This window comes from Aspergillus brunneoviolaceus (genome assembly GCF_003184695.1).
Source record: "Aspergillus brunneoviolaceus CBS 621.78 unplaced genomic scaffold BO95scaffold_80, whole genome shotgun sequence".
Lineage (NCBI taxonomy): Eukaryota > Fungi > Ascomycota > Eurotiomycetes > Eurotiales > Aspergillaceae > Aspergillus > Aspergillus brunneoviolaceus.
Window position 1 is genome coordinate 24,326 of NW_020290810.1, and position 14,259 is coordinate 38,584.

At 55.3% G+C, this 14,259-nt stretch overlaps 6 protein-coding genes across 6 annotated transcripts; 4 read left to right on the plus strand and 2 right to left on the minus strand.

Moving 5' to 3' along the window:
- Positions 1–510: 510 nt before the first annotated feature.
- BO95DRAFT_447026 (UBA/TS-N domain protein) lies at positions 511–3,862 on the plus strand. Its single transcript, XM_025587526.1, has 3 exons — positions 511–681; positions 737–3,416; positions 3,481–3,862. Exons 2-3 carry the CDS (start codon positions 771–773, stop codon positions 3,580–3,582), a joined length of 2,748 nt encoding a protein of 915 aa, XP_025437871.1. The 5' UTR covers positions 511–681; positions 737–770; the 3' UTR covers positions 3,583–3,862.
- A 317-nt stretch (positions 3,863–4,179) lies between these two features.
- On the minus strand, positions 4,180–5,914 carry trm61 (tRNA 1-methyladenosine methyltransferase subunit GCD14; the record flags this gene model as incomplete). Its single annotated transcript, XM_025584606.1, has 1 exon — positions 4,180–5,914. Exon 1 carries the CDS (start codon positions 5,794–5,796, stop codon positions 4,180–4,182), a length of 1,617 nt encoding a protein of 538 aa, XP_025437872.1. The 5' UTR covers positions 5,797–5,914.
- A 621-nt stretch (positions 5,915–6,535) lies between these two features.
- On the plus strand, positions 6,536–7,987 carry BO95DRAFT_271697 (NAD(P)H-dependent flavin oxidoreductase). The gene is made up of 4 exons (XM_025581589.1): positions 6,536–6,762; positions 6,813–6,895; positions 6,969–7,697; positions 7,772–7,987. Exons 1-4 carry the CDS (start codon positions 6,720–6,722, stop codon positions 7,913–7,915), a joined length of 999 nt encoding a protein of 332 aa, XP_025437873.1. The 5' UTR covers positions 6,536–6,719; the 3' UTR covers positions 7,916–7,987.
- A 1,967-nt stretch (positions 7,988–9,954) lies between these two features.
- On the plus strand, positions 9,955–10,915 carry BO95DRAFT_447028 (uncharacterized protein). Its single transcript, XM_025587527.1, has one exon. The coding sequence runs from the start codon at positions 9,975–9,977 to the stop codon at positions 10,557–10,559; it is 585 nt and encodes a 194-aa protein (XP_025437874.1). The 5' UTR covers positions 9,955–9,974; the 3' UTR covers positions 10,560–10,915.
- Positions 10,916–12,238: 1,323 nt separating this feature from the next.
- BO95DRAFT_373310 (hydrophobin family protein) lies at positions 12,239–12,834 on the minus strand (the record flags this gene model as incomplete). Its single annotated transcript, XM_025583045.1, has 3 exons — positions 12,239–12,295; positions 12,351–12,439; positions 12,489–12,834. The coding sequence occupies 3 exons, from the start codon at positions 12,832–12,834 to the stop codon at positions 12,239–12,241; spliced, it is 492 nt and encodes a 163-aa protein (XP_025437875.1).
- A 143-nt stretch (positions 12,835–12,977) lies between these two features.
- BO95DRAFT_271725 (uncharacterized protein) lies at positions 12,978–13,852 on the plus strand. The gene has a single exon (XM_025581590.1). It carries the CDS (start codon positions 13,121–13,123, stop codon positions 13,607–13,609), a length of 489 nt encoding a protein of 162 aa, XP_025437876.1. The 5' UTR covers positions 12,978–13,120; the 3' UTR covers positions 13,610–13,852.
- Positions 13,853–14,259: the final 407 nt, after the last annotated feature.

Consider the following 14,259-nt stretch of genomic DNA (forward strand, 5'->3'; position numbering starts at 1 on the left):
CCAAGGGTCAGAGCCGGAATCCCTGGTCAAGTCTTCTCCGGGAGTGTCTGTGACTCTGTAGCCGTGATCAAAGCGGTAGAAGCCCTCGTCTATCCTTTGCATATATCATTAATCTGCTGCATGGCACACTAATTCGGACACTCTGCCTACGTACAGTAGCATGAGTATGAGTTCAAATGGAAGCTCAGATCCTCGTCCAATGCGTTGGACACGATCTTGCTTGATAAAACCTGATGTCTCTTCTACTCTCGTTTCCCCCAGATGAGAACTTTTCCAATCTAGCAGAAATTTCCGAGACAGTCAATAATCCCTGCAAAGCCCGATCTAGCCAAAAGGGTCTCTAAGACTAGATTCGAAACCCAATGTCGTTGATGGGTTAGTAAGCGGCTACGGAGGCCGAACGCATAGTCACGTGGAAATGAGCACACAGCCACATCGTCTCAGCCATGTCAGCCACGTCAGCCGCGGTGACGATCGCGGCCCTCCAACAGCTAGGCGAAGCTGGCGACAGCCGCGGATAAGGCCATCGGACTACCATTTCTGACTCTGAATTCGGATGCAGAGCCTGACACTCTTTCATTGAACCCACTGTGACCTTAGATTGCGGCTCATATCCCCAAGCTCGCCTCATTGCCGACTCATTCTACTCGAACCGCCCCCGCATGGTATACTACGTTCATGGTGGGTTCACCCTCACCTGCGAATTACTTCTCCGATCCTAATTCCAAGCGTCTAGGCCCAAGCCCATTGATTCCTCACACCCGATCACAATGGATGACTTAAGCGGTCTGAACTGGGCGTCTACCTCGTCCAACAATGACACCCGCAAGCCTCCCCCCATGAGTTCGGGTTCTTTATTCCAGAATGTCCGTCGCAGTGAACTATCTGGCCGATCCACGCCGTTATCTGCATCCTCCGGCCCCTCCAATCCGCCGTCAAAGTCCGCAACACCAGATAAAGACAGCTTTGCAAACCTGGTCTCCTTCAATGCAGCTAGCGCGAACAAGAATCTCTCGCTCCTCGAACAACAAAAGCAGCTAGAAGCGGACAGGGCCAGAAAGGAGGCGGAGAAGAGATCCCGGTTCGAAAATCAATATGGGGGACAGAACAACCAGTTCTGGGACAGTCTTGAGCGAGGGGGAACCCCGGCAGCCTCGGTGCCTGCCACTGCCACGGGACAGCAAAGCGCAGCCTCTGCCGATGAAGATGATATACTTGCCGCCTTCAATGCATCCGCACCCGTAGATGCCTCGACGCACTTTCCTGTACCTAGTGCAAGCCCTGCGCCGCCGGTCGGAGCAGGCTCCTCTCAGGCTAGCCATAACGGAGCAGGCGCACCGCTGCACGGAGGCAGCAGTATGGCTTTCCCCGACGACGACGATGATCCATTTGGCCTCAACCAGTTGAAACCTAAGCCCGCGCAACCATCGCAGCAGTCCCAAGCTGCCAACGATGATGACGATTTCCTCGGTTTGTTGGGTAAGCCAGTCTCTGAGCTTCCTCGGCCAGAGCCTCCCGCCAAACGACCTACACCCCTGGAGGCCGAGCATCATGCTCCATCCCCGAGACCTACAAGTGGGATTGATCACGCCATCGCGGAGCTTGTTGATATGGGATTCCCTGCGGATAAAGCCAGCCAGGCCCTGCGCATGACGTCATCTGGTACGGATGTTCAGGCGGCTGTTGGCTTGCTTCTCACTCAGGCGCATGAAGAATCCCGTCAGAAGTCCAGGAGTAGGCCATCCGGAGGTGATCGCGCCCCCGCTCATGCTGAGAGAAGCAGAGAACGGAATGAAAGACCTAGCCGCGATGTGCCCACGTGGATGCAACAAGAGCGGTCCCGGAGCAACAACCGCTCGCCAATGTCCGCGGAAAAGGACCCGTCTCAAATCGCAGCCGCATTTGGAAATAACCTGTTGAAGACAGCGAACTCTCTATGGAAGACTGGCAACAAAAAGCTGCAGCAGGTGGTCCAAGATTTCAATGTGGATCATGATCCCAGCCAGCCGCGATGGATGAGGGAGACACCCGCTCATGCTCATGGCGAACCTTCTGGTGATCATCCTCGCGAAGATCGTTCGCGAACTTCTACGCAGCCCAAGGCACGGTCTGAAAACATGACCGATGAAGCATTATTGCTCGAGTCAGGCGGCCCAGTTCGTTCATCACGAAACCCTGCACGGTCGAACGATGGGCCTGCGCCTCGCACTGCCAGCACCAACGTCAGGCGACAGCCGTCTCCGCCAAGGGATCGGCCGGTACAACAGCCTGCGTTCATGCGGCAGACACCGAGGAGTGAAATGAGGGATCCGAGATCCCGTTTGACAAAGTCTGCTGTGGAGGAGCAATCGGCGCAAGCTTACGTTAGCCCGGCAAGAAGAAAGCGCCCTGTCGCTCAGTCCCCTGCCCCGGAGCCGCAAGTCGACCTGTTTGATTCCGCAGCTCCAGTTCCAGCTTCAGCTTCAGCTTCAGCTTCAGCGCCGAAGTTGAAACCCTCACCTTCGCCCGCTCAACCCTCGCGTACCTCCACACCATCTAAACCTCTACCCACCCGACCCAAGGTTCCGGCACGATCAATCCCTCCCGTGTCGCCACAAGCACTTTCTTCGACCCATCGTCAACGCGAAATCGCCGCGGATGCTTACAAGCGGGGCGACTATGGTGCCGCACACGAAGCCTTCTCCGCAGCTCTGACACCTTTGCCAGATACACATCCCATTACCATCCTTATCCGCAGCAATCGCGCCATGACGGCCCTGAAGGTTGGTGAGCCCAAGGTGGCAATCGGAGACGCGGACACCATGCTGGAGTTAATTGGCCCAATGAAGGGCGAAGGCGAGAGCATCGACCTCTGTAATGGCGAGGCCGCCAAGCCGATGAAGGACTTCTTCGGTAAGGCGCTAATGCGCAAGGCCGAGGCGTTGGAACAGCTAGAGAGATGGACCGAGGCCGCACAGACCTGGAAGCTCGCGGTAGAAAGTGGACACGGAGGCAGCACGAGTATCCAAGGTCGCAATCGCTGCGAAAAGGCCGCCGGAATCAGCAAGCCCGCCGCCAAGCCCGCCGCGCCTGCCCGACGCCCACCTGCTCCTGCGCCGAAGAAAGCAGCATCTGCTCTGGCCGATCTGCAAAGCTCATCTGGCGCCTCATCAGAAGCCGTCACTCGCTTGCGAGCCGCTAACCAGGCGGCCGAGCGCGCCGACGAGGAGAAATTCGCCCTGTCGGAGAGCGTCGATGCCAAATTGGCGGCGTGGAAGGGCGGGAAGCAAGACAACCTTCGGGCCTTGCTGGGCAGTCTGGATAGCGTGCTCTGGCCCGAGGCCGGCTGGAAGAAGGTTAACATGTCCGAGCTCATCATGCCCAACAAGGTCAAGATCCAGTACATGAAGGGCATTGCCAAAGTGCATCCCGATAAGGTGGGTAACAACCTGATATGTTCATGCCTCATGATCGTCTTTCAGCAACTGACTCTTCATCTAGATCCCCACAGATGCCACGACCGAGCAGCGGATGATCGCCGGTGCAGTCTTCGGCGCCCTAAACGATGCTTGGGACAAGTTCAAGAAAGAAAACAACCTGTAAAATAAAATACATAACCTCGGTTCTCGCCCATGAGGTTCCCTCCGATTCCCCATGATTACCTCTTCTCCTTGTCAGCCCGGCCTCAGACGCTTTCCCAGATCCCTTGCTTGGGTGCTAAGTGATCTCAATCCATGATGTTTTTGAACATACACAAATTTCATATTCTCCCTTTTTTTTTCTCGTTGTACTCTGACGGCTGCTGACGACGAAGCTCCATGAAATATTTTCCCATTTTAGCATTTTATTTCTCTTGTACATAGATAGAAACTAGAAACGGGGGCCAGGGGTGGGGCCCATTGGGCAGGGCATCCATCCCCTCGTGTATGAATTTTTTTCTGATGGCATGAAGATGAGATGCACATTGTAGACTCTCTTGAATCGATCGATCTCCACGCAGAAAACCGAGCACATACTTTCCACCTTTCTTGTTCTTGCGACATGGCTGGCCAGGCTTGGTATACCCATCCTATTGGTATGGGGTATCCGTGTACATCAACCACTACATAAACATCCCTGGTGGGTTTGGAGGACAGGACAGTTTTACATCGCGTCTGGGAAGATAGGCCCTAAGCTTTTTTGTTGATAAGGAAAAACTAACTAAGCTTCTTCAGAGGCATCGGCCGGCTTTTCCCCTCCTGCTACTACCTCCTCCTGCTGCTGCTTCTGCTGTTGCTGCTGCTGTTCCTCGGCTTCCTCCCGCTGCAGTTGCTCGCGCTTGAGCTGCTTCCTTCCCTTGGGCTTATCGGTTTGCATGGGCTGATCGACGCGGTGCGGGGGCCACTTGTCGCGGCATCTCTGCTCGTCTTCCTCGGTCCACTCGCGCGGCAGGACGGCGAAGACCAGGTAGGAGGTGTGGGTCTTCAGGTTGTCTTCGGTGCGATGTACGAGACGGCCTTGTTTGTACAGCGGGATGTTGCTAGAGGAGGAGGAGGGGGCCGCAGCCTGTTCCTCCTTTGCGGGGACAGCCGGTCCCGAGGACGCGGGCAGAGGGGTATTGGCGGTGGTGGTGCTATTCAGAAGGTCATCCTCCTCCTCCTGCTGCTGCTGCAACTCGCGATACTTGCGGGAGTGTTCCTCGACGTGGCGCATCTTGGTGACGGCCTCGTCGACGGACTTGGGGAAGACGACGGCGCCGCGCACCTTCTCGTACTCGAGCCCGACCTTTTCCCGCTTCACGTCGATCCGGTGGTTGTTGACCTCCACCATGGAGATGTCCAGCCACGACAGCTGCCGCAGCACGCTCACCGTCCGTTGCACCTGCTCCAGGCAAGGGGAGAATGTGCACAGGTAGACCGGCGACGTCGGGTCCAGCGGCGACTCCGCGCCCGAGGCCGGGTGGCGCACGAGGTGCTTCAGCGCGAGCCAGGGCGCTGGCAGATCCAGGAACACCGCGTTGGCCTTGGGCGAGGTCCCCGTCTCCGCGTCCCCGACGAGGAACCCGTCCTGGTAGACGTCCCGGTGCGTGACGTGCACCAACCCGTCCAAGCCGTGTTCCTTGAGCTCTTGCCGGACCTTGCCGACGCGCTGTTCGTGGAATTCGAAACTGGAGACTTGGCCGAGGCGTTTCTTGTTGGGTAGTGAGGTGGAGGAGGAGGAGGATGAGGATGAGGGGGGTGGTGTCGTGTCGTCTGTTGTTGTGGTTGTGGGGTATCCGTTGAAGACCGCTCGGACGGCCGCGTGCGTGAACGAGCCGCTGCCCGCGCCGGCCTCGATGATCGAGCTGCCCGGCCGTGCGCGCAGCCGGTGCAGGATGTAGCTGTAGTCCGGGGTGTAGACGACCTGGGTGCGGTGCGGCAGGGACATGGTCCACAGCTCCGGGGTCGGGTAGACGAGGTGCAGGAATCCACTGGCCGCGGCGACGGCGGCCTGCGGCGAGCCGGATGGGCTGTCGTTGGCCCCCTCCGCCGAGTCATTGGTGGTGAGCACGTCCGCTTTGCGCTTCAGCTGCCGGTTCTTCTTCTGCGGGCCGCGGCCGCGGCGCGAGCCCGTGTCGACCTTCGAGGCGATGATCTGCGAACCCCATGGTTGGCCGGTGAGGGTGGTGTGCGGGAAGGAGCCGAAGCGCGTGGTCGTCACTTTCCCTTCCTTGTAGCCGGCGTTGTCTTCGTCGTGGAGCTGGAGGACGGTCGGGATGGCTTGGTCGCGGCGGAGGTGGAGGAGGGCAAGCTGGTTGAGCTGCGAGTGGGAGCCCGGGGTGAGAAATGGTGAGGCCATTTTCTTTGGGCTGAATTTGTGGGTGACCGCCGAGGAGGAGCGAGGATTGACCTTGGGATGCGATGGAAGTGTCCCCGTCGCCGAATTGAGGGCTTCAAGGCTACTTTCGAGCTTCTTCGACTTCTTCAACTTTCTTTTGCGACGGCGGCGTCACTTGCTGAAGATCCTCCGTTCTATACTCGATTGGGAGATTGGCTTAGGGCTTAGGGCTGTAGGTGTGGAAGGCGGTGAAGGGTGCAGAGGAGACGGCGCTGATTGGTCCCGTTCGTCTGTCAGCTGTTTCTACTCCATCGTCAACAAGTTTCGCTAGGTATCAAGAACGTTCCTATAGTTCAGAGGCTCTGGATAATGGGTTGAATATTTGTTCATATCTTGAAGTCTATGGACTCAGTACTACCTCTTGCTATCTGAATCTCGAGAAATTGCCCCGAAGGGGAGGGGCTGTGATCTCGGAGATTCATATCCATCATCTGATGAACTCGTCCATCACATGCTGCAAACTCCCCCCCGAAAGGGTCGATAACATGCCCATGAATACTGGGGTCAGGAACTAGAAACAACATACCAAGAACGTCCGGGGTCAAGAAGGTCTGGCTTGGCCTGGACTGTTTGTGCTAATCAATTCAAAATTGGTCATGCATCCATGCTCACTGGCCTTTGTTGTCGCCTCTTTCTATTACTGATCATTAACCTCGGGGCGCTGAACCTCGGCAACTTTGCTCTTCCCCACAAGGGGTCTCCAACGTCTTAACGCGGCTTTCCCCAGACTATCCCCAGCTATCCAAGACCGTTAAACTTCGGATCTCCTTAGAAGATAGAGACTTTTGGTTACAGTTCTTACTCGGTGTTTTCTCGCGTCATCTGAACCCATCGCAGCATTTATCCCCTAACACTTTAGCCGGTGGAATCGGTCGGCCGTCAACATGCCTTTCAACACCCTTCTTACCAGGAAACTAGGCATTAAAGGTACGTCCAGAATCAACAGACTGTCTGGCTCACCTGCTGATTATTTCAAGTCCCTGTTGTCCAGGGAGGTATGCAATGGGTTGGATACGCTGAGCTCGCGGCGGCAGTCAGCAACGCAGGCGGTTTGGGAATTGTACGTATCCGCGATCGCCTCAAAATCAGAATACGAAACCAAGAAAAGGCTAACCCATGGAGAACCTACTCAGCTCACTGCCCTCACACAACCCACCCCGGAAGACCTCCGCAAGGAGATCCGCAAATGTCGAGCCATGACCAAGAACCCCTTCGGAGTCAACCTGACCCTGCTCCCCGCCCTCGTTCCTCCCGACTACGCGGCCTACGCCCAGGTGATCATCGATGAGGGAATCAAGATCGTCGAGACAGCCGGAAACAACCCGGGCCCTGTGATCCAGCAACTCAAGAAAGCCAATATCATCGTCCTGCACAAGTGCACGACGATCCGCCACGCCAAGTCCGCCATCAAGCTGGGCGTCGACTTCTTGTCGATCGACGGATTCGAGTGTGCGGGCCACGTCGGCGAGAATGACATCACCAACTTCATCCTCCTCAGCCGAGCGCGCCAGGAGCTCAAGGTGCCGTTCATCGCCTCCGGGGGGTTCGCCGACGGACAGGGGCTGGCGGCGGCGATGGCCCTTGGAGCGGAGGGCATCAACATGGGAACCCGGTTCATGTGCACGGTCGAGGCGCCCATTCATAAGAATGTGAAAGAGGCGATTGTCAAGGCGGATGAGACGGACACGGCGTTGGTGATGCGCCGCTGGACGAACACGACCCGTCTGTTCGGGAATAAGGTCTCCAAGGAGGCTCTGAAGGTGGAACGGGAAAGCAAGACGGGCGAGTTCAGCGAGATTGCCCCCTTCGTGAGTGGCAAACGAGGTCGTGAGGTGTTCCTGACCGGTGATGTCGATTTTGGTGTATGTTGTTCCTCTGCCACCCTCTCTCCTTGCGGTCTTCGGAATCTCCTGGCCTCCGGCTAACTTTATCTTAGGTATGGACTGCCGGTCAAGTCATCGGTATGATCCATGACATCCCGACATGTGCTGAGCTTCTCGAGCGAATCGAAAAGGAGGCCGTCCAGGCGTTGGATCGGGTGAGGTCGTTGCACACAGCAACGGCCCAGAGTAAGCTGTAGAAGAGCCAACCTGATTGCTGACTGGACGGATCGAGAGGGTGCTACGGTACACGCGGGATATGTATTACGTTTAGTTCTTTATGCAAGGAATTAGACTTCATCTCCGTTTTTTTTTTTTTTTCTGCGGTATAGTCTTTTTCACGTCATGTATACAGAGGCGTGCTCACCCTTGCAGAGCGATGCGCTCTGTCAAGGGATGGAGGAAGGGGTGATGCTGAACGAAACAAAGTGTCTCGCCCTCGCCCATCACCCTGCGACCAGTCAGAAATAGCACGATGGTGCCAAAACGTTCTCCTTGATCAACACATGATGCATACCCCGCGGTGATGCAGCTGGGCCCTCTCCTTACATGCCCCTCCCAATACGCCGGAGAATTGCGATCGCCAGTCTACTGTACTCCCCATCAGCATCATTGTATGGTCTTGGAAAACGCTGACCTAGCACAGAAGAACTGCAGAGTCGCTGACGGGTATACCGGGTAACGAGGTTACAAAGCAGCTGCACTGAATCGCCACTCGGGATACTGGACGGCTATCATGATCTTAATTTGGACTTACCCTCCTTGCAGCTATTCAGTCAAGTCAAGGTCTAGACTAGACGTTGTGATACTTTGTACTATGTCCGGTTCGCTGACTAGAAGCTCCTAGGGATTGATCGTCTACTTGCAATGAAGCCTCTTCGGTATCTGAGACCCGGCGAACTAGCCTTCACTATAGTGGCATCACGATGCTATCACCACCTTACCAATATTTGCAGCAGGGGCACACTCTACTCGACAAGACCTGTATCTCGCCTATCGCAATCACACCCTCATATAGGGGTCAATGCAAGAGTTATCTTGACCTTCAAAACCCCCAGCGTCCAATAATCTAATCCAACTCAATAAATCCTCCTATGACCTCAAGACAAAAGATCGAGTTTGGAACTTTATTCCCTCCCCTCCCCTCCCTGTCCCGGAAGTATCAATCTCCCCGACAACGACCACAAAAGAAAGAAAGGATAAATCCAAAATCAGTGTTGAGACAACAAGTCCCAGCGGAGTCGGTAGCAAGTGACCAGAGCCCGACGAGAATCACGAAGGAATACTTCAACAGCAACAATCCCCCACCTCAGAATAATCATGACAAGATCAAGCGTGAACTCCGACCTCATGCGTCGACCCCGAAACATGGGGGTTCTCTTCACGCTCCTCCTGCCCTGCATTCAGGTGCGCAAGCTGCGACGCTCGCGCCGCCAACGTGATCACCATACCTCGTGGTCCTGCGCGGGAATCCCCGAGTTTGAGGAGCAGCACCAGCACCAGCACCAACTTCAGGGAACCACCGAGAAAGAACTTCATAACCAAGACACCGAAGGGTACACGGAGCTGTCGAGCTTCCCCGAGAAACCACAACAAGCCGCAACAGCAGCAACAACAACAACAACGCTGACGCACACGAAGTCCATTCGCCTGGTCAGCTGTGCGGACTCGGAATGCTCGACGCTGGGGCCGGACGATGGTCCGATTCTGGAGAAGGATGACGAGGCAGGGGACCAGGAGAGGGAGAATTTCCTGGCGGGCAAGGAGAGCGCGTCCGAGAATGGGAATGCGACTATGTTGTCGTTGCTGTCGGATGAGGAGACGGATGTGGAACAGTCGAGTGGTGGTGGTAGTCCGCCGCTGGTGCAGAGGGTCATTGCCATGGAGGTGGTCCCGTCTTCACGGCCGCCATCGCGCGCTGGCGCTGGTACTCCAAAAAGTAAAGATGATCTTGATCTGGAGCTGGCGAGCCGTCGGGTCCCCCCAATTCCAGCGGCTGATCGACGGCCCCGGCCGGCGAGTATGGAGGTTCACTCTTCTACCGGGGGCGCGCTGAAGCTTCCCGAGATCAAGAGTCGGATGATCGACGATATTCCGGAGGATGTCGAGGGGGAGATCGTCGGCGTCAAGGTCCGGCCTTTGAGGCAGGCTGCGAGGAAGAGTGCGGTTCTGAAGCCGACGGGTCAGGAAGAGGAGGAGGAGGAGGATGAAGATGACAAGAAACGCTCCTCAACCTGGCGACTCAGTCAACGCAAGTCAATGATCGAGCTTTTCAGTCTTCTTCAATCCACCGCCGCGGCCGTCGCCGCGGCCCCGAAGTTCTCGAACCTCAAACTACCTCTCACTCAGAGGTCGCCCTTCCGCTTCTCCACCAACGCCGTCGTCGATGAATCGCCCTCCTCGGTATACTCCACCGCAGCCACCACAACCTCACCATCTCGATCAGCAGCAGCACCACCCCCAAACGCAGCACCACCCACAACGCCAACCAAAAAATCCAAGCTCCCCTCCCCACCACCACCCACGCCTCCCCCGAAATCCCCCAAACAACTCCAACAACGGCCCCTCCCGCAGACCCCGCGACGCAAGCACCGACACAGCAGCTTCCAAGAGCAAATCTCACCCCCAACGGTAACCTACCGCACCACCCCAAGCCCAAGTCCCACCAAGAAACAACGCCGAATGGGCACCGTCCTCTTTCCTCTAACCTCCTCCTTCCGTCCCAGCGGTGGTACCAACAACAACAACAGCTCCAACGTGACGACGATTCCGACAACCAACCCTCCCTCCCCTTCCCGTCGTCAGTCTCATCTCCAAAAAAATGCACAGACTCTTTTTTGCTAGCCACGGAGTTCGGGGTACCGGTGCAGGGGTTCGGGTTCTCTTTTGTTGGTGTCTATGGTCTATCTCGGGGGGTTTGGTCGCTTCTTTATTGAGGGCTTTGTTCGGCTTCTGAGGACTTTTCTGTTACTTGTAACCCAAGTAATACCCCCTGTATCACTTTTGGGTTTTCTCTTCTCTTCCATGGTGTATTTACTTTCTTTGAGATGATTGTATCATCTGTTTTTATGGGGGTGTCTACTTTCTTTAGCTGTGTGTGTGTCGATTAGTTCCGGGCCTGATTGTTAGTTATCTGTTGATCGGGTCTGGGGTGTACCTTCTAGGGTTCTATTTCTGTGACAGTTGCTGGCTAGGATGACTACCGTATCAAATACTACACGTCGCTCCCTCTAGGTCTGAAGATGGAATGGACTGAATTGAGTTGGGAGAGAGAGAACAGTACGGACAATGCAGGAGCTTGGAAGTTTAATCATCATCATCATCATCTATCTCTTTCTTGTATACCACCACATGCACCTTCATTGATATCCACGCAGGTAGCTCGGCGGGATCATCAAATCCCTGAATCAAGACACCTTCTTCCAAAGTGTACTTACTGTATCTGAGCTGTGGTCCTGCACACGTACAATGGAACACGACTGACTCGCAACTCGCAATTCACTGCCTACTTTCCTACTCGATGATCAACCCCGATAGGAGTTTCCGTAGGATAGGGCCGACCTGCGGGTTCGGCTTTGCCTCCCGCTAACTTATGATACCAGCCAGCCTTTGATATGCGCCGAGAGCCTCGGTGATCCAATAACCAGAGCTAAGCCTATGCAGGCAGCGTGCGTGCAGGGTTTGTGGGAAAGGGTTAAGTGAGAGGGATCCTGAAAAAGAAGGCAGTGGAGTGAACAAGGTTTCTTTTTCTGGGGAATGCATACGGAATAAGAGCGTGGGTTGTTGTTGTTGGTGTGGTTCTGTGTAGAGGAGCGGGTGAGTAAGGGTGAGGTACTACTGCTACTGATGTTAGGATGCTATGTGATTTGGCTTGGTGGTACATGGGGGGGCCAGGCCGGGGCGTGCCTTGTGGGTGGGGCTCTGCTGTGAATGGTGGCTTGAAGGTAGGGTAGTTCAGTTCGGTGGTTGAGGATGGTTCGTCGGGGGAAAGTTTACCGTTCTACCTACCTAATAGAGTACCCGCTCATTTTAAGTGGTCATTCTATCTCCACAAGTCAATGGGTGAGCGGGAGTTTTAGTGAGGGTAGGTGCAAATGAGATCAGCCCGGGGAATTATAAGGAGGAGAGGTGGAATGTTAGTAGGGATTGAAATTGCAGAGGGGGATGTCAGATCATCCAATATGCCCAAATGGCATGGGCAACTACGAGGTAGAGGATGCAAGTGGAAAGAATCAGGTAAAGCAAGTCTAATGCATTAAAGCTATATGCCACGACACCGGCGCTGGAGCACCGGGAAATGCACAACTAATGATCAGATCATAGTTCCAAAAAGCAAAGAACACGAATCTTCTTTCTCCGAGAGTGCCACAGGCGCACAATTAATGGTATATCATCTGCTCAAACAGGAGTACACCCGCAATCCTCCAAGACCGGAAAATAACAAGGCGGCCTGTTTTCCTAGCCCCGATCCATGGCCCCGAAGGGCTTGACGAATAGTGGCCATAAGCAAAGACTGAACCCGCTTACAAGATAGAGCCGAGGGCAATGCAAGGCAGGGCAACGCCGATGAGGGAGTCGCTCTGTCGGAGAGGTTAGCAGCTGATATGGGCTGAAAGAGCGGCGGAAGACACTTACGGCGTCCGAGGGGGAGCCCTGGCAACAGGCGATGTTCTGCTTGCACTGCTGGTTGACAAGATCCTGGAGAGGGATGCCAATGATGGGGACTGCGGGTTGTTAGGAAGGCTCCGATGCAGCCATTCAAGGGAAACGTACTCTGGAGATCGAGCTTGGAGCACTGGTCGAAGAGACCGAGACCCTCAGAGCCGGAACCAGTACCAAGGAGGTTACCGAGGGTACCAGCGAGGATACCGTCGTCAATGGTGGTGGTGTCACCGGCGTAGGTGGCCTTGTTGCAGCAAGACAGCTGAGCCTGGTCACCACACTTGGCGGAAGCCTGCTTGACGGTCACGTCGTCAGGGACGGGGAAGCGGACATCGCTGTTGCCCTTGTTGCCGTTGCCGTTGCCGACACCAAGGTTGCCGTTGGCTTCGGGCTTGCTGGGCATGGCAGCGACGGTGGCAGCGAGGGCCAGAACAGCGGCGGAGATGGTGAACTTCATTGTGACTGTGGGGTTGGATTTGAACGAGAGAGTGAACTCGGATGAATTGTATGTATAAAGAACGGTAGGTCTGTAAGAGACTGGAGGGAGAGAATGCTCAAGAGAGTGATTGTGTGATGATGAAAAGAATCGACTGGAGGGCAACTTTCACCACCCTTATATAGACTTTCGTGGAGGCTCTCGAGCTCGAGGTCCATACACTGTCGAGCCTAACAAACCGGTGTCCTGCACAGCACAGCAGCAGCTGCTGCTGCTGTTGCATCCTCCTCAGCATGCCCCTTGTGGAATGCAGAATGCAAGGACGTGTTCGCCGTCCTCGTTCCTGAGGATCCATACTTGGCTCGGTCCCCACTCCCTGGGCCAAGAGCTCCCTCTGCTCCAGCAGACGGTATGGATCTGCCCTAGCTATCGCCTCTGGTTGCTTGCTTGCAGCCAGTCGGTACTGCCGCGATGCTTTCCAGCTCAGACTCGGCGCCTTTGCAGGATAACTGGGGTACATTGCAGCGAGACTAATGTCTCATTCCTCCGACCCATTCAAGTCGATCGTCATACAATCTCTTGCCAGCACACGTTTGAAGGTGCATGCTTATGCATTTCCCTTCGTCAAGATTCTTACCCTTCCTCGTTAGCTCACAAACAACCACCCCGACCCTGGACTCTCAACAATACCTCGAGAACCCGATGGCAGCCACTTTCCGCCACCGTATCTTGTCGTATGCCCCTTGCCACAAGCCCTACGGCCCCAGTCGTCCCTCCTCGCCGCCCTCACGCCTGACTCCGAAGACGCTCGTGCGGTATGCGGGTGGCGTGGCAAGCATTGTTGGGCTGTGGTCGACCCTCGAGTAAGGTTGCAGGGCATATGCAATAGCATGCTTCGAGCTGCAAGGGGTGGGGAGGTGTGGATCCAAGATCGAGGGTCTGTCAATCAATCCCTTTCCTCCTTGTTGTTCCCAAACACATACCCGGAGCTTGATGTCCATGTGGGCGGAGAGAGAGAGGGGGGGGGGGCTCTGTAGCGGTGGGAAAGCGCAAGGGGCACAAGATGACTAGTTGCTACCTAATTTCCGCGTGCAAGGACAAAGTAAACCCTGTTCGCGGAATTTCTTGCCCGTGCCCGTGAATAATCATGTTTTGATTTGTGTTTCGGAAGAAATAGTGACTGTGCAATCCTTTCCTTGGAATTTGGCTCTTTCGGAACAAAGAGACCTGGACCTGGTTGTCATGGGCAGCGGAACTCGGTTTCATTACTGGATTTGAGACACATGACGAGGCCGGATGGTAGATCCTTGTTTGCGGTGTCCATCCGTTGGTTGGCTGCTGGCTGCTCTGACCGCAGGATGGCTCATACTTGGGCTGAGTTGGTGAACGTACGGGTTGCAAGTTGGCGTTCAGCGGTGTATTCGATCTTGATTGTGGTGCAGTGCA

Excerpts from the sequence above, each read along its gene's own strand:
- BO95DRAFT_447026 (XM_025587526.1), top strand. The coding sequence starts at position 771 with ATGGATGACTTAAGCGGTCTGAACTGGGCGTCTACCTCGTCCAACAAT. Across the intron at positions 3,417-3,480 it reads CCAAAGTGCATCCCGATAAG|ATCCCCACAGATGCCACGAC; the intron begins GTGGGTAACAAC and ends CTCTTCATCTAG.
- BO95DRAFT_271697 (XM_025581589.1), top strand. The coding sequence starts at position 6,720 with ATGCCTTTCAACACCCTTCTTACCAGGAAACTAGGCATTAAAG. Across the intron at positions 6,763-6,812 it reads CAGGAAACTAGGCATTAAAG|TCCCTGTTGTCCAGGGAGGT; the intron begins GTACGTCCAGAA and ends GATTATTTCAAG. Across the intron at positions 7,698-7,771 it reads CCGGTGATGTCGATTTTGGT|GTATGGACTGCCGGTCAAGT; the intron begins GTATGTTGTTCC and ends ACTTTATCTTAG.
- BO95DRAFT_447028 (XM_025587527.1), top strand. The coding sequence starts at position 9,975 with ATGATCGAGCTTTTCAGTCTTCTTCAATCCACCGCCGCGGCCGTCGCC.
- BO95DRAFT_271725 (XM_025581590.1), top strand. The coding sequence starts at position 13,121 with ATGCAGAATGCAAGGACGTGTTCGCCGTCCTCGTTCCTGAGGATCCAT.